General features: G+C 43.4%; 1 protein-coding gene across 1 annotated transcript in view; it reads right to left on the bottom strand.

Annotated features, from left to right (window-relative positions):
* Positions 1–549: 549 nt before the first annotated feature.
* The window catches only part of STK3 (serine/threonine kinase 3), a 240699-nt gene continuing 218474 nt past the window's right edge, over positions 550–22774 (bottom strand). The window contains exon 11 of the mRNA XM_088442695.1: positions 550–4465. Within this exon, the coding sequence (XP_088298821.1) occupies positions 4307–4465 (159 nt within the window). The 3' untranslated portion in view covers positions 550–4306. The remainder of the gene's footprint in view (positions 4466–22774) is intronic.

The following is a 22774-nucleotide window of genomic DNA, read 5'->3' as shown; positions in this document are numbered from 1 at the left end:
ATCGTCACATTGGGGACATTTAACATGTCAAATGTCAGCGATCCGGCAACGGCTCGCTGAACATCGATGGTGGCCAATCCCTGCATCGCGACGATTTGTCGCAGATGTATGGGCACCTTTACATGTAGAAAAAGATTAAATTGTGCAGTTGGTCAATAGGGGCATTTCCTGGGAGAAAACTTGCAAACCTGGCACTGTCTCTGGAAACAGTAGGAAGCATGCCCTTGTTACGTTGGGGTCACCCATGCCCATCCTATAACAACATTAGTATACTGTAGCAATAAAACCCCACACGAGTCCCAACTCCAATTGGCATAAAATTAGATATATTTCCCAAAGGCAAGAAACAGATATTATAGTTGTCTAAACAGTCTCTCAGCTGCGAACTATCATACTGTACCTCAGCACATACACAGTTCCTGATGTAATAGACTATACAGGCAAATGTAAAAAACTACACTTTTTAAACTAGGATATTTTCCCCGTACGCTCTACGCTCACCCTAAAACAAGACAAACACATTGTGAAAAGGTTTTTTTTTTTTTTTTATTCTGTACTCAATATGCTCCGCATGTACGTTATATATTAAAATGAATTCTCATAGAAAGCAAATTGAAGAAACAGTTCTGAAGTGGTTATCCTTAAACATAATGGAAGATAAAAACAACAGATAGTGACGTTATACAAACTCGCAGGCAAATCTGCAAACAGAACAATGCACACAAATCTGCGCTTCACCAAATATAAAACATCTGACAGGAGAATAAAACACAAAGTGAGCTATAAAACGTTTTTTTTTAGGTTTGCGCTACACGACAAAATGAAACTTACAGTGTATTATATTGTTGATGAAGTTATTACAATAAACTCTGCGAATTTTTTTATTATGGTGCAAGAACGCACATTGGAGTGCTCCAACAATTAACTCCTTCACTGCTGAAGAGTAAGCTGCTCCCAAGGCTGGCGATGCCTTATTTTGCCTCTTTCTAGAATAATTGGTCCCAGCATGTTACAATGGCAGTTTTGTTTTAACCCTACTCTGCCCAGTCATCCATTTCCGATACGGTCATACTCAAATGTCGTTTTGTAAAATACGTTCAACTGGATGTGCTTGTTGTCAAACGGGATTGACCTTCAGAGCAGTTGGTTCTAAGACATGTCACAGAGACAGAACAGTATAGATGCCCAGAGCAGCAGGGATTACCCAGCTGGGTATCACTTGACCTTTGGTGTCTATAAGGCCGCGGAAGGGAAAAAAAAAAAAAAAAAAAAAAGGTAAGAGAGGTCAGGTGATCGATTTTCTTGCCATGCTGGCTGCACTGTAAACATCTCTATAAAAACCCTGTGCCGACTCTGCCTTTACAAAGTCACGCTGCTAAATCCAGCGATTCGAACAAAGCCGGGCAGCTAAGTAGGCTGACTCACGGAATATGAATGCAACACAGAGCAAAGGTGCTTTAAACAAAGAGCTTTCCCTTCTAACAAAACAGGCCTGCTAGCAGCAATGTGACATTGTGAATGCTTCCTATATAAATCGTAGAGCAAAAACAAGAGAGCCCAGATAGCATTTTGCTGCGATACGGTTTTCAGACTACGGTGGTATTATTTCTTTGGTTGCTTAAAAGTTAATGGTCCCTTAATGTAATCTTTTGCAATAGCTTTGATCATCCAATGAAAGCACCAATTTGAAGAGCTAAAAAACAAGTACCGTTCTATACCGTATCTCATGCTTTAGGCTTTGTAAATCCATCAAGAAATACAAATTGGTGAGGCAAAAATCAGGACAACGTTGGAGGGAGGCTGGAGCATAACACGAGGGGGGCAAAATGCTTTAAAGGGTACTCCCACCCTGCCTGCATAATGTAAACTTCTCTGTATTGAACAGTGAAAGGACAGCGCAGAAATTCAAACTTGTCAATGGAGGCGGCAAGTGATTGGCTACTGGCTCTTTCCCGATCATATGAGGACTCCCAAATCATAACACTCCCTTCTCAAAGCTCCAGCTGCCTCACTGATATCATACACATTCATTCCTTATGCACGGATGGACGAAGAGGCCCTTTTAATATTGCAACGATACGCAATTGCAGATGTGCACGGTCAGATGAAAGTCCATCATATTGGCAGTTTAGAGGGCTCGTTACGCATCATGTAACAGTAATAGTAAGGTTTCCCTAATTTAACACTGAAAACGTCCTAGTGGTTATTTAATTCTGCACAGAGCCTGAGATGGCCCGGTACAGCACTGAGTAGTCACGGCCTATAAAACAAAGTGCCGATTCCTTAACTGAGGGTGGACATTTCTACACTGTGAGAATAAATAAGAGCGGCATAGACCTAATAAACACACAGCAGCTGCCACAAATAACAGGGCCTTCACACACCAATTATTTTATGCTAAAACTGTCAACAGCGGTACGAATAATAATAATGTACATGGGCTTAACGCCTGGTGAGACCATAGGCTGTATATCTGGAGGAGCCGATACGATCAGTGCAACATGTCATTGCAGGAACCTCTGCTGTGGACAGTTAACATCCATTTTATGGCCCACAGTCAATGAAAGGGCATTGCTTAGAGCTGCAACTCACGTAACTAACATTTAATGCTATCAAATATCCAGGAAAATCATTACCTGCTTTACAACAACTGCGCTTATACAGATCCGAAAGTCAGCTGGCAATTACACGAGAAGCACTGGATCCAATGCTTTACCTCCCTGACAATGAAAGAGCTAAATGTCATATTCTCTGATCTGCGAAGGACACATATAGCCAAATGATTTTCTTATTTATTAGGAGAATGCTGGAAACGTGCCCCTTGGATCGCCCACAAAGCCCGATTTCCAGACTCCATGGATTGGGTGCGAGACAACGATCAGTAAATAGAAATAGTCCGATAGAATGGCTGCTCTGGTCCACATGTTATGTAATGTAATATAATATAGGGTGAATATTTCTAGCTGCTTCTACCAGCTGCGCAATTCAACACGTGGGGCCTGGACTTTATGAACTGACGAGTTCTCACATTTCTACAAGTAGTAAAGGAAAAAAAAAAACTTTAGGACTAGAAAAGTTGCACTTAAGTCTTAGGCGATTGTGTGTGTGTGTCTTAATTGCTTTGCAAACATTGAATAGTTTCTCCATTCTTACATATCTCGCAAAGGCCAAAACCGAAAGCTAGTCAGATCTGAACATAGAGGATATACGCAGTAGTTACGCAACATGAAGTACTCCAAAACACCATAAAATATTCAATCTTGACTGCTACCAGGGAGGTTTTGTGGCAGAATGGATGGGTCAGTTACAAGAAGCTAATTTGAAAATGTAATACAAAGTCCCCCCCGACATTGAAGGAATGGATAAACATTCTTCTCCTACACTCTTGATCCTCAGCTCTGGTATTCTCCAGGCCACAAAACTGGCCTGTGTGAATCAACTGATCTAGAAGGTAGAGTGTTGGACCTAACAAATGGCCTTACTAGCTGGGAGAACTTTCATTAAAACATAAATTACGTTGGATTTCTCTTGTCGAGTGGTCCAAGGTAGGAGGTTTGATATGGTTCCCACAACCTTGATACAATCATTGTAGGAGGTAATGCACAGATGAGATTTCCCACGATAGATGGATTCACGGGCAAAAAGGCAACCATGAGACTGCCCTATGGCTCTTCAGCTCTAACATGTAGAACAAGTAACATATGTTGCATCTAGACCTCAGAAACCCAACAAGCAAAAACACAGAACAAGTTTGGTCACGAATGAACGTCACACTCAGATGTAACACGAAGAAATAAATAGATAAGCTGTAACTTTAAGGCAAATTAATATTTCCCAAGGTGTTGAACATATTGTCCCTGAAATTTTGATATGAAGGAATACTAAAAGGGTATGCTGGTTGTGTTCTCCATACGTAGGCCATCAATGTCTTCCTCCTCTGAATACGAGAAAATGATTCGCCCGTAAAAATATAACTGCATGCATGGGATAGGGCATAGGGTTGCTAGTAAATGAATCAGGGTAACAATAGTTCAATGTTGCCTAGACGGAGAGAAAGCAATGGTAAGGTGGGGGAAAAATGATTTGTAGGATCCAAATTGCAATTGACAGCTCGACTGACAGGGTGAAGAGGAGAGAATACAACTGATGTATAGAGAAACACACGCACACACAAGTTTCCCCAATCAACCACTGCTCCATTGGGGGAAACCTCTGTGTGATGGCGACAGGTTTTCTTTCTGGAGTTCCTATAAATTGGTCATGTCCAGGATGTGAGTGAGGTTCCTGCGCAGAGACTCGGCACTTGTCAGAAGTTCTGTTGCCTCCGCTTCTTGGCATCCATGGCATCCAGGATGGGCTGTCTCTTTGCTGTATACCGCTGTCGAAGTTCTTCTATCTCGCGCTCCATCATGGGGTCCAAGGCTTTAAGTCTCATCTGCAGCTCCTCGAAACTCAAATTCTTCAGCTGGTGGTAAAGATGAAAAGAATAAAAAAAAAAAAAAAACAACAAAACATTAGCATGGAAAAGAAAGAGCACATTGTAGATACTTAAAAAATACCTGAAAATGGGTTCATAAAGATACATGAAGATGAATAGAACCGGTCCAACTCCATATCTCAGCACATTAATGATAAATCATCTGTAGCTGCACCAATGTCATCCCTACATAATAATCACCTGATGTTTACGATACACATTAGGTTTCATTGAGTTACCTGAGGATGCACTGACCAGTGGTCATTCCATTTCTGAGCTGTCACAGAGAGGAGTGCTCATGTGTAGTCATCTATTGGGAATGTAGGATTATACTTAGATATAAGATAATATGTACCTGAAATGGCTGCACATGGTTATATAGAGTATTTCTCTATTGTTCTGCTTTTGGTGCAAATTACTTTTTAAATCAGTTCAAAAAGTTGGCCAACGGTTAGCAAGAAACCCAGTTACACACAAATATAAACATACAGCTATATTAAAACCAAATATACCAGCCATGCCACTACACTAATAGATGCAGAAATAATAGCACCACTATAAGTCACAGATGGAAAGTTAGAAGTAAACCTACAACTCCTGTATGCGCTGAATGCACAGACACAGAGCAGTGACTGAGCAATGGACCCAAACTTCACATACAGATGGAGGACATGCCAGATTGCAGTGTTCTAACCTTGTCTGCTTCATAGTGACGTTATTAAAGTGAGGCCTCATTAATGGACCGTACACATGGTCAGATCAGACAACGATCAGATATCGTTGTCTGATCGTCCTACATGTGCTGGATGATCGTTATCGAACATCCAGCACATGCACCAACCCCCAAACAACTATAACGACCCGCGATCAACGATCGAGGGTCCCTAGAGCAATCTGGCTAACCTAGTCGATATCAACCATTCGTGCCCGCGCATTGTTTGGTCGTTTGAGGGGGCAAAAAAAGGACGATTTAAACGATCTCGTTATCGTTTAAATAGTCTTTTAAATCTGACCGTGTATATGCAGCATTACATTTTAGGATTAGAAGCAAATCCATCTAAAGAGTGAAAATCAACATCTAGACAAAGCGCGCTGTGAATTAAGAAGAGCAAATGTAACTTCCTATTATGCATGCAGGGAAAAGCAGACACATCAAGGCAGCTTTATTCAACTTGGGGAGTCTTTCCTGTGCAATACAGTTTTGCTAAGGTGCAAAATTTTATTTTCTAGCTGGATTTACTCTAATGAGGCCCAAAACGCATTTCCCTCCTCCATTCTTCGCGCCACTGACACTGTGATATTTCTTTATTTCCAATGGAGCCATTTCAGTTTTCATTACAACATACAATAAGTGTATCACTCCAAATTCAGGGTATACATAGAACACACCTTAACCCAAAGGAAGCTATCTTCTGCCAAGGTGATTCATGAAACACTGAGTTTAAACGTGGACAGCACCAGCCCCCTCACACCCTGTCTGGCAGGATTGCCACCCCAAAATTCCCGATTGTAACCCAACAACGGGCTGATCTAAAGCATCTTATTTCAACGCAGTTTCCAGACAATACAACTCATCACGTTCTTCATTGTTGGTTACAATGCAGTAATAAAATCTCTAGGCAGTTTTCCACTTATTGAAAGACACAGTGGGTCATCGCTGTCATGGAGGATAGAGGATGTCAGGTATCCAGCAGGTGCCATTTATTATAACAAGCTGCTGGAAGATGGTTTATTATATTGATCTGATCTTACACATACTGTATTTTTCCACAGAGCTTACAGACATAAATAATTGCTTCAGAAAACCTGTGTCTGGGCAATCAAAACACATCCATTGGTGATTAATGAATCCTTGTGAACATCCTGAAGTGCATTTAAAAGTTACTACTGAGAACATTGTACAGTATTTGCTATATGTGCTATGAATGCAAAGTTTGCTTCATAAATTTGGTTGCTTTACATCCAAATAATCTTTGCTATTTTATTATTTTTTATTATCTATTATTATTATTATTAATTTTAATAATTAACATGAAAGTGTTCATGATGATCAAAAGCAAGGCCAGACCTCTGGACTTGGCGATCTACCCTGAAGGCTGAAAATATTTTGAGATCTACCAAGTAGAGGCATTTGCACGGGCCATAGAAGTGGGCCCCAGAAGGGCCGTGGGGACTGTCCCAAATAAGGATGGTTGGAAGGTATGCGGGGAATGGGTGCCACACACCCAGGTGGGTAATGGGTGCTAACACCCAGCCAGGGAAGAAAGGGAACGGACGTACACTTCCCAACCAGAGGAAATTCCCTCCAGCACTGCATTATGAGAGGACAATATTAAACTCAACATCTGCTAATACAGGGCTTGACAAATTTTTCTAAAATCTAGGAGCCAGGATGAAAGTGTAGGAGCCAGACCACCACCCCCCCAAAAAAAAATTACAGGAGTGAGTGAGGAGCACAGCTCTGTGTTATACACACTATACTAGTCCACAAAATGGTCACAATTGAATAGATACAGTAAAATGGAGGCTCCCTCACTGCCCTGCACAGCTCCCCTGCTCCACCCTCCAGTAATAACGGACCACATTTCACAAAAAACAATGGTGCCAGAAAGTAAAACAAAACCCCCCTCCCCTTGTGGTCACGCCCCTATCCCTCTCAAGATGCTCCGCAATCCCTGGCCACGTATAGACAGAGCGTTCCCGCTAGGCTGTTTTAGCGGGGCAAAAAGCACCCTGCCCTCCACGAGGAGGGCAAAGAGCGCCCTGCCCTCACAGCCTGCGGGTGCCGTCTTCACCCGCGGGTCGCAGTGTCCCGCAGGTGGAGAAATGTGCAGTGACCGGGTCACCGCCGGAGAATAGACATCTAGTATCACTGTCTGCAGCGCTTGGGGGCTGCCCGGCGCGTCCGTAAGTGCCGGGCACGCCCCCAAGTATGACGAAAAGGGGACACGTCTTATAGACACGCCCCCTTATTGGGCACGCGCACAAGGTTGCCCTCTCTAGCTCCGGCGCTCTGCCTGCCGCCGGAGCTAGAGTGAACACTATAGACCCTACTACCGGAGAGCTCTATGCAGCCAGAGATAGGAGACAGTAGACAGCCGGGACGTACAGGCGGATCAGCGTAGACTGGGACAGACAGCAGGGAGAGCAGGCCAGGATGGAGAGGAGTCAGCGCAGGCCGGGACGGACACAGGCACAGCAGTCACCGCAGGCGACACTCAGCACATGCACTCCTGTGCATGATATGAACACTGCAATACTATAGGCACGAATCTCCGCCGGAGCTGATGAGGATCTGCTTCCTCCCTCACTGCAAAATCTAGTAGCCAGGCAGCAGTCTGGTAGCCATGGCGACCTGGCCCCCGGGATTTGTCGAGCCCTGTCCTAATACTTAATATAAAATGTAAAGCTCTTAACAAAAGCTTTATAAAGACACACCTAGGAGCTTAGCTCCACCGATATTACAGCCAGTGGTGTTTTAGAAAGTGTCTTGTAGAGCTGATAGCCATGATAAAAGTAAAAATATCCACAAAAAACAAAAACGGTGCAATCTCAGAGGCAATTTCTTATTGTGCGGTGCCATGTATTAATAGCAGTTACCCGGAGTAATCATGTAACAACAGAACATTAAGTACCATTAAGGATCAGTCAGACATTGAAAGCTACATTAAGAGGCATCAAAAGAAGGTGTGGTAGCGGGCTGACACCACCGGCAGCAGCACTGAGCTGTGGGGCAGGGAGATGGCAGGGAGCCGGGGACACTTCTACACATACATGCACTCACTCTCTGGGAGTTGGTGCGTTGGAGTCTCCGTCTCTCCAGCCTAGTCACTGTAATGCACAATATACTGGTAGCTGCAGCTTCATTAAGGATCAGCCTGATTCTTATTGGCTAGTGCTGTCACATGTGACAGCCGACAGGGACAGCTGCGGCTTCCAGGCAGCAAGCCAATTAGAATCAGCCTGATTTTATAGATATACAAGACCATTTGTAACAAAGCATACAGTAATAATAAGAAAAATATACACACAATACTAAAAATCATAATATATACTATATTACACATATGATTTCATAATAAACAAAAGTGGGAGGCACAGATAAATTGGAAGGTGACAAGGAATTTACAAAACACAGTTCATTGCATATTTGCCTACTTTCCACATGTCCTCTCCGGGAGAAATACCAAAGGCGTATTCTAGTAAGGGGATGCGGCAATTTATGGCTTTGTGCAGTGGGGGGCGTTACCATGATGACGCCAATAAGTGAGAAACACGTCACAAAGCTCCCAGGAGGTTAGTCTTCTCTCTCTATAATTACCTGGTGACCAGAGGGCTGAGAAAGTCACAGGTGAAGCAAAGCTGTTCTGTAATAAATTACCCTGGACTTAAAGTAAAGAGGTGCTTGTAATCAATTAACATCGTTTATACATGTGGGGACCATCAAGAACTATACAAGCAAACAAATGTATATGACAAACATGCTTCTGAAGTTGTGGGATCTTTCCACAAAGAAAAGCGTTAAGCACAAGTACTAATATTGGACATCCTGGTACTACCTCTACTGCCTATACGCACCAGTTTCACCTGTGGGTGCAGTGGGTACTTCCCTTCAGCCTGTGTTCACCGCACTACCTCTACTGCCTATCCGCACCAGTTTCACCTGTCGGTCCTGTGGGTACCTCCCACTAGCCTGTGTTCACCGACCATGTACAAGTCTGCAAGACTAATCACTGACTGTAGGCACTCATACATCTATTTTAACATTTATTTTAATCAGTAGGCAATACCTGGATAGCCAACATGTATGTGGACATAATAGACTGCCTGTGTTACTTACAATGATAGGGGTCCCTTTGATGTATTTTTTTTTATATTTATTACCAGTTATTTATATAGCGTACACACATTCCGCAGCGCCTTACAGAGAATATTTGGCCATTCACATCAGTCCCTGCCCCAGTGAAGCTTACAATCTATATTCCCTATCACATGCTCACACACATACACACTAGGGTTATTTTTTGTTGGGAGCCAGTTAACCTACCGGTATATTTTTGGAGTGTGGGAGGAAACCGGAGCACCCGTAGGAAACCCGTGCAGGCACTGGGAGAATATAAACTCCACAGAGGTGGGACTCAAACCCACCACCTCAGCGCTGTGAGGCAGCAATGCCATCCATTACACTGTCTGTGCTGCCCAATATGATATTTGGAATGCATTTGTGACTTTCAGGACATATATTTTAAATAATCGTTTTTACTGTGATATTCAATGTGTTATACGGTTATGCAAATTTTATTTTCATATTAACAATTATACTTGCATACTCATTCAAGCTGTACATATCAGCACTCTTACTGGTAATCATCTTACAAATATTACAACCACAAAAGTGCTATACTATTGTTTCTTAGTATTTATTCTTTACATTGGGGATTAACACCCTCCATCTATAAAGCTGCTTTACCTGACAGTGCCAATCTTTTTATTCTCTAGATTTACAGCTCCAACAATGTACTGCTTAAATTATAGAAGGTTTTAATTATTTTTTTTTTTTAGGTGTGACGGACTTATGTCAGAGCACAGATTCATCCAACAGAAAACATGGGGGCATATTAATGTTAATGAAATCAATTGGACAGGACGTAAGATAAGAACTTGTAGTCACAGTATTAATAGTTCATCTTAGTTGACTTGTTGGTATTTATTAACAGTTATTTATATAGCGCACACATTCTGCAGCGCTTTTACAGAGAATATTTGGCCAATCACATCAGTCCCTGCTCGCGGTTTTTGATCTGCGCATGCGCCGCGTCCGGAAGCCCCGCCGAGCAACTGAAGTCCAGTCGCTACGGGGTTCGCTACAAGACGGGGCGGCTGTCGATGGTGAGTGACAGCTCGCCCCGTTTTGTAGGCGTGTAGGGGGGGGTGGTTGGCGTCTGGCGTTTGAGGGAGGACCTACTGACATCACAACTGATGTCAGTAGTGGACTTCCTGCGCTACCACAGGGTCTCGTCACAAGGCCGATGGTCGCGATTATCGCGACAGGCTCCAGGCCACTCGCACAAGCTGTGGGTGGTCACCCACAGCCTTGCAAGCGGCAGGAGAAAAAAAAAACCACGCCCACAGACCTCGTGAGCGGCCAGCAGCTGCTCACAAATTAACCCTCATGTGTGTGAGCATGTTGTTCCCAACAGCATGCTCACGCACATAAGGGTCAATTTTTTTTTGTCAGGAGCCAGTTAACCTACCAGTATGTTTTTGGATTGTAGGAGGAGACCCGGAGGAAACCCATGCAAGAACCAGGAGAATATACAGAGTCCACACAGTTAGGGTCATGGTGGGAATTGAACCCAAGACCTCATTGCTGAGAGGCAGTAAGGCTGACCTCTACACTAACCGTGCATAATGCGGACAGCTAATGGTTTAACCTCAGCACAAAAGCAGTTATGCGATACTCTGTAAAACTGATGCAAAAATATAATGCTTAAAATGAATCCCTATATAAAATGTAGCTCATACATAGTGTTGGATGCGGCCTGGAACGTTAGCTGCTAAACGTCAGGAGGATTTTCAAACAAATACAGGTGCAAACCTCCTTCCAAAAGGATTACAATTTTTCTACCTAACCTTAACCTTGCTAAACTTATTTTCAATAAGCAAAGTCATCTAAACAAAAATCTGAAAGGTGGACATCCAATTTAGATGCTAGTTAATCACATAGGACATTTTCAAATTTGAGTTGGACCTGCTTTATTATTGTCATCATTTATTTATATGGCGCCACAAATGTTCCGCAGCGCCTTACAAAGTACATAAACAAGTTGTAGACAAGCGACTTACAGAACAATACAATACAGGACCAGGACATGGATAATATATTGCTACATTATAACACCCAGATAAGCAACAGAACATAAGCAACCAAGTGTTAGGTGCCCTAGTGGGGAGTAAGAGCTTACATTCTAAAAGGGAGGGGAAGACAAACAGGGGTGACACAGATGGGGTAGATGGGGAGGAAGGAACATGGAGCAGGGAGTTAGAATGATAGCTGGAAGGCTTTGATGAAGTAGTGGGTCTTTACACTGAAGACTAGATTTTTATCTGTCTGAAACAGATTTTGGCATTCTGATTCCTAAAAGAGCTTGTATACGAAGTGCAATAAAGTGAAATCAAATTAAAGTTGTCCTTTCACCTAGTTGTACTTTTGCGTTTATAAAACACTGCACGGAGCCCCCAGGACACCGGGGTTAGCCTTCCGGAAACCATGTCTGTGTGAGCGCACAAACAAATGATATTTAGCCATCGCACACATAGCAGCTTCTGATTGGTCCTCTCACTTCTGGATCAAAATTACTGACCCCATTAGGGGGTAATATAGAATACTGTAAATTTTTCAGAAATGTGACCGAAAACATCAAGCACAAGCACAGGATGCCTCCGGCTATTGAGAAAATTGTACATTCATTCATCAAAGTGTCGCATTGTTTCTGATTTTTCAAAGATACTCTTTAAGCATTTATATTCTATAGGCACACAATTGTGGCAGACCTGACATGAGGAATTCATCAAGAACAATTGGGCAGGGTTTACAATCTCCTCTCAGTTTCGTCACAGTCCAGAGCATTTTGCAGTCTCATTAGGAAAAAACGCCAGTAGATTGTTGTATAACTACTGATGCATTTCATCACTCCGAGGGGTCAGGTTCACATACTGTGACGTACAGAGTGATACCAGTATCCCTGTGTTAGCAGCTGCTTTCAGAATTGTTTTATTGCAGAATCCCGGGCTTGCATCAGAGCTGTAACATGATGTATTTATGGTGTGCATCCCTTAAAATTATACAGGATCACAGATCGTTATCTGGGTTAGTCTGCACTTCCACAATTACATGCAGTTTTTCCTATTACAATTGCACAGCAATTTGTCAGCGAAGTGATCATAAAAGATAATGTAACTGACATCTTATAGCACGTAACTAAATTTTCAGGTTCCTCTCTAGTAAATCTTCCTATTCTTCCGTTTTTTTAAGACAAACTGACATTAGCGCAGCTCCGATCCATAAGCAGCTGCCATTCAGAGATCACTTCTCATTCACTGTAGGAATGAATAATTATCCTAGTATTTACATCTCTGTATCTACACTCATCTGGGTATATGGAAATCTGTTTTCTACCTTCCAAATACTGAAATGTGAAAATAGTCCAAATGCGCTCAACTATTGGAGCAGTAGTCCTACATAAAAATTTATTTTTTTGTATAGCAAATTAAGCAGCTTTTAAGGATGCATCAGGTAATTATTGTCCTTTGCTATCCTCCTACAGACGATCAACTCCTTTTCAATACCTCTCTGGAGGGCAAACAATAATGGCCGTCCAAAGCTCACATGGCCTGATTCATATATGCTGCTTCACCCACGATCAAATCGCTTCTGCCATTATCTTTTTTATATGAGGTGTTCTAGTTGTATTGCTTTGCATAGGGGTCCTGTCGCGGGAGTGGCCCATGTGACCAGCAGCGCTATACAGACTGGGGGCAGCAGCACCTTCACCCACCACTCAGACCAATGTCACTGTGTCCCCTGTGCACAGACTGCTATGTAATATGTAACCTATCCTATTCACCCACCACTCAGACCAATGTCACTGTGTGCCCTGTGCACAGACTGCTATATAACCTATCCTATTCACCCACCACTCAGACCAATGTCACTGTGTGCCCTGTGCACAGACTGCTATGTAATATGTAACCTATCCTATTCACCCACCACTCAGACCAATGTCACTGTGTGCCCTGTGTACAGACTGCTATGTAGCCTATCCTGTTCACCCACCACTCACACCAATGTCACTGTGTGCCCTGTGCACAGACTGCTATGTAACCTCTCCTATTCACCCACCACTCACACCAATGTCACTGTGTGCCCTGTGCACAGACTGCTATGTAACCTCTCCTATTCACCCACCATTCACACCAATGTCACTGTGTGCCCTGTACACAGACTGCTATGTAGCCTCTCCTATTCACCCACCTCTCACACCAATGTCACTGTGTGCCCTGTGCACAGACTGCTATGTAACCTCTCCTATTCACCCACCACTCACACCAATGTCACTGTGTGCCCTGTACACAAACTGCTATGTAGCTTATCCTAATCAAGGGCACGCAGGCCCAAAGCGCTTCTCTACCCTCCCCTTACCAGCCACGCGCATGGTGCCACACCTATCTCTTGTAATGATGATGACAATTTTTTTTGTTACTGCTCAACTTTAACTTGACGGATTGATATGAAGCAAAGTGCAGGATATTTCTAGGAGTTTCCACTACAAAATTATGAGTATCCGTTTAGTAGTTTTTGCGCCAACTTGGAACAAACATGTTCTTTTTATATTAGTATAGATTGCACAAAAACCCTGGATAATGGAGCAATGTTTTATACCTCTCGTCCTCAGTTCTAACAATTTCTGACTTCCATAGGGAAGGGAGCAGGATCCAGCTCATACAGCACCCAATGTGACAAATAGTGCAGGAGCTGTATATAGTAATGGATGTGTATGTTACTTCAGCTGAAATTGTGCCTACTTTGGGTGCACTACAGGGCTACAATGGCTTCATTAGACCACGAAACCAAATTGCGTCAATTTCCAATGGTAAATCACTGAACACATGCGCAGTGCAAGGCCTAAAATAAACAAACTGGTTCCAGTGACCCCATCCAATGACGTGATTTGTGACCAGTCGCATTGGAACAACATTGTGGGTTTCCCAATGCTATCTACTCCATTCAATGCATTTAACACAAGTGAGTTCGTCAGTGACCTCCAAATGCACTCTTAGGGCTCGATCCAATTAGGTGCGATGAGTGCGATGTGCCGTGGCAACGGCGTTAAAACGCCGGCAACGGCCCGGCACATCGCACCCTGACTCGCCACTAAATTCAGGAGAATCCGGGCGGCCGTCAAGCACGGCCACTGTCGCGATGAATCGCACACGTGAGTACATCGCACCTAATTGGATCGAGCCCATAATGTCGACAGCATAATGTTGACATGGTCTGAATGTCGACATAGGGTGACAGTGAGATGAAAGTTTAAATCACATTGTCTGAATGAGAATGTCAACAAAAATACATTACACCCTGTCAAAGCATGCAGGTGGCTTCATAGGCATTCACACTTAGAAATCATATACTGCCAGGTGTTTGCTATGCATTTAAAATTTGTTACTGATGAGTTATGGAATGGTTGACAGTAATGAGAGAGAGGGTGATAGCATTCTGTGCTACTAAACCATTACATTCTGCTTTACACAAAACCAATCTGACTGTGGTGAATATGTAAGAAAGCTTCCCATAGCAACCAATCAGCTTCTACTTATCATTTTATAGAAGGATAGCTAGAAGTCGATTGTGGTTGCTATGGACAACTTCTACACCTGCTATCTTCAGAATGTTTGAAACATCTCCCCCTTATATCTGACATAATCCGAGGCTAAACCTGATTTCTATCACATATTAGTCTCAATGGTAAATGTGTCATGGTATCTATGTCGGATCACAATTTATTGCCCTTACAGGAATGCAAATCTAGCATTAACCCTCTTCCTCTCCAACTAATCATGTTCACTTTTACCATCAGGGAGTTAAACACCGCTGCTGTTACATATACATGAGTGCAAATAAACAATAAATAACACCGAAGCTGTCATTTGCCATGACTGTAAGTAGACCATGTATTTAAATGTCTGGTCTGACCGCATTCTTACAACACAGTATACACACACACACATTATATATATATATATATATATATATATATATATATATATATATATATAAAGTCAGAAATCCACTGCACTCGCCACTCCTAGATCTGGGGTGCAGACCTGCACTCGCCATTCCCAGGACTGGGGTGCAAGTGGCCTGTGACCACATTGCTTAAATAAATAAAAACAGAAAACCCAGCACTCACCATGTTTAAACACTCACAATGATGTATAAATAAGTAAATAAATAATGGGGATTTAGTTCATGGATTGATCAATGCATTTAAGCCCGCAGCCCACATCACGGGACCCCACTTTCTGCAGGTCCTACACTATCCGTCACACTGATGGAAACCTGTTAGCTGCTATCACATAGTTTAGACTGAAAAAATGTTACCTGGTTTAAAGCTCACCTGCCAGCTAATGGCTTTTAAAGGTAAGGCAGTCACCTGACGATATATATTTATTAGGGGTGTGCATCGGGCACTTTTCGTGTTTTGTGTTTTGGTTTTAGATCTGGATCTTTCTTCGTGTTTTGGATCTGTATTTTTTGGAAAAAAAGCATAGAAACAGCTAAAATCACAGAATGTGTTGATTTTTCTGCTCCTATGCTATTATTAACCTCAAAAACCTTAATGTCCACTCATTTCCAGTCTATTCTGAACACCTCACAATAGTGTTTTTATGTCCAAAAGGTTGCACCGAGGTAGCTGGATGACTATGCTAATCGACACAAGTGGGCAGCACAAACACATGGTCCATCTAGGAGTGACACTGCAGTGGCAGACAGGATGGTAGTTTGAAAAACTAGGCCCCAAACACTACATAATGCAAAGAAAAAAAAGAGGTGCAAGATGGAATTGTCCTTGGGCCCTCCCACCCACCCTTATGTTGTATAAACAGGACATGCACACTTTAACAAACCAATCATTTCAGCGCCAGGGTCTGCCACACGACTGTGGTTGAAATGATTGGTTCGTTTGGGCCCCCACAAAACAAGCTGGCAATTAATCTGTCCCTGCACAAACTGGCTCTACGGAGGCAAGATGTCGTCCTCATCCTCCTCATTCACCGATTCCTCACCCTCTTCAGTGTTGTGTACATCTATTAATGCGTCCCCGCTGGAATCCACCACCACAGGTCCCTCTGTACGTTATGGAGGCTGGTCTCCCTTAAAGAGTTGATGTTCATAAAAATGAATTATCATCTTCTCCACATTTTGTGGAAGCAACCTCCTACGCCTTTCGCTGACAAGGTTCCCGGCTGCACTAAACATTCTTTCGGAGTACACACTGGAGGGGGGGCAACTCAGGTAAAATAGAGCCAGTTTGTACAGGGGCCTCCAAATTGCCTCTTTTTCCTGCCAGTACATGTACGGACTGTCTGACATGCCTACTTGGATGCTGTCACCGATGTAATCCTTTAACAGACAGACACACGCTTGTCGCTGCTGCTTTGAGGATGCAGGTGCGGCTACAGCCCACACAATTCACAAAGACAGAAAAAAAAAGAAAACATTTTTTATTGTTTGTGGAGCGCACTTTGAGGGTTACACCACCCTTTAACAGACAGACGCATGCTTGTCGCAGCTGCTTTGAGGACAGTATCATATGCAGTGACAGTAGACTTGTCAGACATTGTTGGCACGTCCTTCAGTCCGGACCAGATGTTAAAACCGGCCCTTGACTTATGACACAGGCGCACGCTTGGCGCTGCTACTGTGTTGATGCACATGTGGCTACATCGCACACAAGTCACAAACACAGAAAAAAAATTGTTATTTATTTCTTGGAGCACTTTGGGGGTTACACCACCCTTTAATAGACTTATGGGACACAGGCGCATGCTTGGCGCTGCTCCTTTGTTGATGCACGTGCAGCTACAGTGCACACAATTCACAGACAGAAAAAAAAGAATTTTTTATTTTTTGTGGAGCGCACTTTGAGGGTTACACCACCCTTTAACAGACAGACGCACGCTTGTCGCTGCTGCTTTGAGGATGCAGGCGGAATCTAGACGGGATTTGGAACCGGGGACACACTACCGCCATCAATTGTCTAAATCCCACTGCACTAATGGCGGATACCGGACGCACGTCTAACACCAACATAGCAGTCAAGGCCTCAGTTATACGTTTTGCTTCAGAATGACTGCTGTCGTACTTCATCCTCCTCGCTAAGGATTGTTGGAGGGTCAATTGTTTAGTAAAAGTAGTGGTGTTCCTACTTCCTCTCTGGGATGATTAACAACTTCCAGCAGCAGCAACAGCACTAGGAGGAAATGGTTCTTGATCTTTCCCTATTTTATTTTTATCGGAGAAAGTTTGGTCCTCCATTTATGTTATATTGATATATATGAGCGGCTAAGGCGCACACAAACACAGAAAATAATTTTTTATTTTTGTTGGAGACTAGTGCACTTTGTGGGTTACACCACCCTTCAAGAAATGAGCCAGCCGGCCCTTTACTTATGGGACACAGGCGCACGCTTGGCGCTGCTCCTTTGTTGATGCATGTGCAGCCACAGTGCACACAATTCACAAACACAGAAAATATTTTTTTATTTTGTTTGGAGTGCCCTTTGGGGGTTACAGCACCCTTTAATGGACTAGGCAGCCGGCCCTTTACTTATGGGACACAGGCGCACGCTTGGTGCTGCTCCTTTGTTGATGCACGTGCAGCCACAGTGCACACAATTCACAAACACAGAAAATATTTTTTTATTTTCTTTGGAGTGCCCTTTGGGGGTTACAGCACCCTTTAACGGACAAGCCAGCCGACCCTTTACTTATGGGACACAGGCGCACGCTTGGTGCTGCTCCTTTGTTGATGCACGTGCAGCCACAGTGCACACAATTCACAAACACAGAAAATATTTTTTTATTTTCTTTGGAGTGCCCTTTGGGGGTTACAGCACCCTTTAATGGACAAGCCAGCCGGCCCTTTACTTATGGGACACAGCCGCACACTTGGCGCTGCTCCTTTGTTGATGCACGTGCGGCTACTGCGCACACAATTCACAAAAAATATATATTTTTATTTTTGTTGGAGTGCACTTTGGGGGTTACAGCACCCTTTAACGGTCAAGCCAGCCGGCCCTTTACCTATGACACAGGCGCACGCTTGGCGCTACTTTGTTGATGCACGTGCGGCTACTGCGCACACAATTCACAAACACAGAAAATAATTTTTTTTTGCACTTGGGGCGAGCACCCCTGATGGACAGAGCACCCCCTGGACAACACTACAGCACCCCTTTAGGACTGGGACACTGCACAGGACTTTGGAGTGGACACAGCCCCTATGGACAACTGACTGCACAACACAGTCCAGCCAGCCCCTATGGACTTTGGAGGAGTGGACACAGCCCTTATGGACAACAGCAGCACAGCACAACACAGCCAGCCCCTATGGACTTTGGAGGAGTGGACACAGCCCCTATGGACAACAGCAGCACAGCACAACACTACTCTGCACTACACTACACTCCACAGCCCAGCCAGCCCTAACTCCCACCCTCCCTCTTCACTGTCCACAGCCGAGTGAGAAAATGGCGCCGACGCGGGTACCTTATATAGAATCCAAAACCCACGAGACCCGAAAGGCGGGATGATGACGTTTTGCCTCGATTTCAGATTCGAGTCAGGTGGGAAAAGTCGAGCCTGACTCGGATCGGCCTCGGATCGGGGGGGGCGTTCGGATTTCAGAAATCCGAACCCGCTCACCCCTAATATATATATTATATATATATATATATATATACACATACATTCACACACACACACACACAGAGGCATCATGTAGTAATAATGAGACGCTAAGAAAACAAAATTTCTCTTGTATTTAATTTCTTCGGCTTTCGCTGCACTAGGAACTGCATGTACCCAATCAGCCATCTCCCCAGCACCTCGTTATATACGGAGAACTGGAATTAAAATGACAGGAATAATAAAACAGATAGAAACCACTGCTTTGCTCGGAGTGCATATTATACTCGGAACAAACTAGGCTACAAACAACAAGACTGCAGACCGCTCTGGCCTTCTACATAATAAATTATAATAGCTAAATAGCTCCTCCTCGGCTTTGTGCTGGTTGGGGACAGTGGAGGAGACAGCAGCTACAAGCCGTGGAGAGATGGGGAATAATCTGCATATTATATGTGTGTGTTTACGTTTTGGCTAAAAAGCAGAAATAATAAAAAAAAAAAAAAATAAGAAAAACTGCCAGCTGGGTGCCCTCAACCCGCAAAGCCATGCCTACACCGGGGCAATAGACTCCCGTAGGGGTGGGCAATAAGCGGTCCTGCAGATGTTGTTGAACTACACATCCCAGCATGCCTTGCAACTGTTTTAGCATGGTGAAATGGCAAAACTGTGGCAGGACATGCTGGGATGTATAGTCCTACAGCAGCTGGGGCCGCTGCTTATTGCCCACCCTAAGGTGTATGGCTGTGCTCTCTTATTGCAGTTGTTAAGTGTAAGTAACACAGGAATGGCGGATTTGTTAATTTGAACATATCGGGACAGTTTTAGGGTGAAATAAGCCAAACAGCAATCACAGTGCAATCCTGATCACCTCTCAACAGTGCATTGTGGGCCTGATTCAGTACCGATCGCAGTCTCACTGCAAAGATATGCTAAGGTCTGTGATCGCTATGCCATACGCAGCCTAACATAAGGACGCCCACCTTACCTTACACACATCCGTAATACTTAGCAAGACTGCAAAACCATCGGTAACATCGAGAACTGGCACGCCTGCTTTATGTGGACCACCACCCCCAAATGGTACACCCTGCGATGGGTCTGTGTAGTCACTGCGATGGAGACTGCCATCGCAGTGAAGTCTTCGCGCACTGCGATGGATAGGCATGCGCAGAACGCACCAATTGGCCGATTGCGTGCGTAATGGCAGTTGCGATTGCTGCTGAATCAGGCCCCATAATCAGAGACGATGCCCCAATGCAAGCAGGCACATCTATACCAGCGGTGGCCAGCACGCGACCCTGGCACCACATGTGATTCTTTGTACTCAGGACATAAGGAGCATCAGGGACAGAATGAGCCCCCACTGGTGCTTCCAATCTGATTTATCATTTGCTTTGTTATAAAGCAGAGAATACTACTGACCGGTAGCAGCTGACTTTCACATCATGTAACTTCCTCTGCACAACACCCTGCACATCCACAGGGGGATTCAGTGTATTCTGCGCCATGTGTAGGGGAGATGACAAGTTATATGGGGAGGGGGGAGGACTGATGGGCATGTGGGCGAGGTCTGAAGCCATGTAAAAGGTATGATGGGAGCTCTTATGAGCATGTGAGGGGCATGTGGGGAGCTTATATGACATATCAGGATCATGTGGGGAGCTTATATGACATATCAGGATCATGTGGGGAGATCTGATGGCATATAAAGGGGCATGTGGGGAGCTCTGATGGCATATAAAGGGGCATGTGGGGAGCTCTTATGGCATATAAAGGGGCATGTGGGGAGCTCTTATGGCATATAAAGGGGCATGTGGGGAGCTCTGATGGCATATAAAGGGCCATGTGGGGAGCTCTTATGGGCGTGTAGGAATGGCTTCACGTATTAAACATTATCATGAATGTCAGGTTATTATGAGTTTAAAATTCGAGTGACAGAGCGTAAAGAAATTGTCATGAAGAGTAGACTTGGGAAAAGCTGTAATGTTTGCTGGGCGCACTAAATCTGCAAGCTCAAGAGCGCCATACATCATACATTCACCTTTCACATCTGACAGATCTAGAGATGTTATCTGGTCTTCAAGTTATCTTTTAGAGAAGCCGCACTGTCTCACTCTGCAGAAGATGAAAATGAAAACCAGTACAAACCAGGATATTGGAAAACTGCTGAGCTCCCACAATTCTCCAAAACGTTCAATGCATTGTGCATATTAAATTCTACAATATGAGATGCAGCATATGTAATAGGAACCTACATTAATATAAAGCTTTATTAAATTTTTAAATACCAATATTTTTTCTCTGTTATATTCAAAATATTCCCAGTGTACCATGTAGTACTGTAATATATGCAGCAAGAAGACTTCAATGTCTGAAAATAGTTAGATAGAAAATTACTTATATTTTTCAAATACGATGGCAGCAAACAGACAGCTTCTAAGGCATCCCCCTATTTACCCCCACGTCGCCCTAATAATACTTTTCCTGTCCGCCAATTGCTTGTATCCCAGCTTCTTCAAACACATTCTGATCGATTAGTTGCAGCCTACCTACTTCAGTCACTTCTTAGTGGACATTATTTTTCTTTTCTATTGTGTTCCTGCAACTGAAATTAACATTCTTGGGTGTTTATGGAATAGCCTGCCAGACGCAGGAGAGTCTAGCCCGTATTTTTTAATCGGCAATCATTTAATAGTCATAAGCAACTTGGTTTTGCATTTTATATGATGGCCGCTTTAAAAATACGGCATAGACTCGCCAGAAATTCATCCCTTAAAAATTATATTAATGTGTGTGTGTGTGTGTATATATATATATATAAAAAGTTATTTAAAGATTATGCTTGTTACTTGTTTGTTTTTGCAACCTTTCACTTCCCGTTGCTGCTTAGTGCCAGTGGCATAACTATGCAAATGAGGGGGAGGGGTAATATAGTGGTGAAGGTGCTGAAGTTGTTATAGTGGCTGTTTGACGCTTTCAGAGAAAGCAAAATATAATGGATCTCAGATGCAATGAGCTGTCACAAAACTACAAGTGATCTGTTGAGCTTCAGCTTCAGGGGGAAAATAACAATTATATTGAAGATACCAATAGCCAGAATAAGGTAAAGGTTTCCTTATTTGTAGATATTGCACTGCAAGACAATCCTATTAGAGGGTCTGATCTAAAACAGATTGCTTAAATTCCTTGCTAATGACAAGTGATGACATGTAAAGAGTTATTACAGCTTGTGCAACAATGCAATCCCTGGTTCAGTTAGTCACAGGAATCTTCAGCCAGACTACTGATCACATTAACAAGTACATAACACCACAATCCGAATATGTGCAGACCAGCACAGAGGTGCACATATGCCCGATAAAGTGGTATTTATTGATGATGGATACTGTTACCATCACTAGCGAATTTGCTTGCGCATGGCTGCCTGCGAATGAGCCACTGGCGCCGATTGTTGCCTTCTTCGTTTATCAATCTCATATATTATGCTTTTGTGTATGTTTGTTTCTCATATGCGAGGTGCAGAGCTGTTTCTATTAGAGAATGAAGTCTTATTGGTGCCTAATAATGAATTGCATATTTTGCAAACAAGACAAACAGTTACCAACATAAGCGTGTGTGACGCAGGACTAATGTATGCCTGATGCTAGTGGTGCGGACCTGCACATACAGGTAATTGCGGCTTTATTTGTGACGCCGTTTTGGCAAGCTAGGCATCTGCCCTGTGTGTGACGGCCAGTCTCATTCTAATAGAACACTGCATAACAGCTACTTCCCACTTGGTTATATTTCTTGCTCTAGTCCTTCATGTATCTAAATTTAAG

This window comes from Taudactylus pleione, unplaced genomic scaffold (genome assembly GCF_031769625.1).
Source record: "Taudactylus pleione unplaced genomic scaffold, aTauple2 ptg000314l, whole genome shotgun sequence".
In the NCBI taxonomy this organism is placed as follows: domain Eukaryota; kingdom Metazoa; phylum Chordata; class Amphibia; order Anura; family Myobatrachidae; genus Taudactylus; species Taudactylus pleione.
This window is presented reverse-complemented; position numbering and strand designations above follow the sequence as displayed.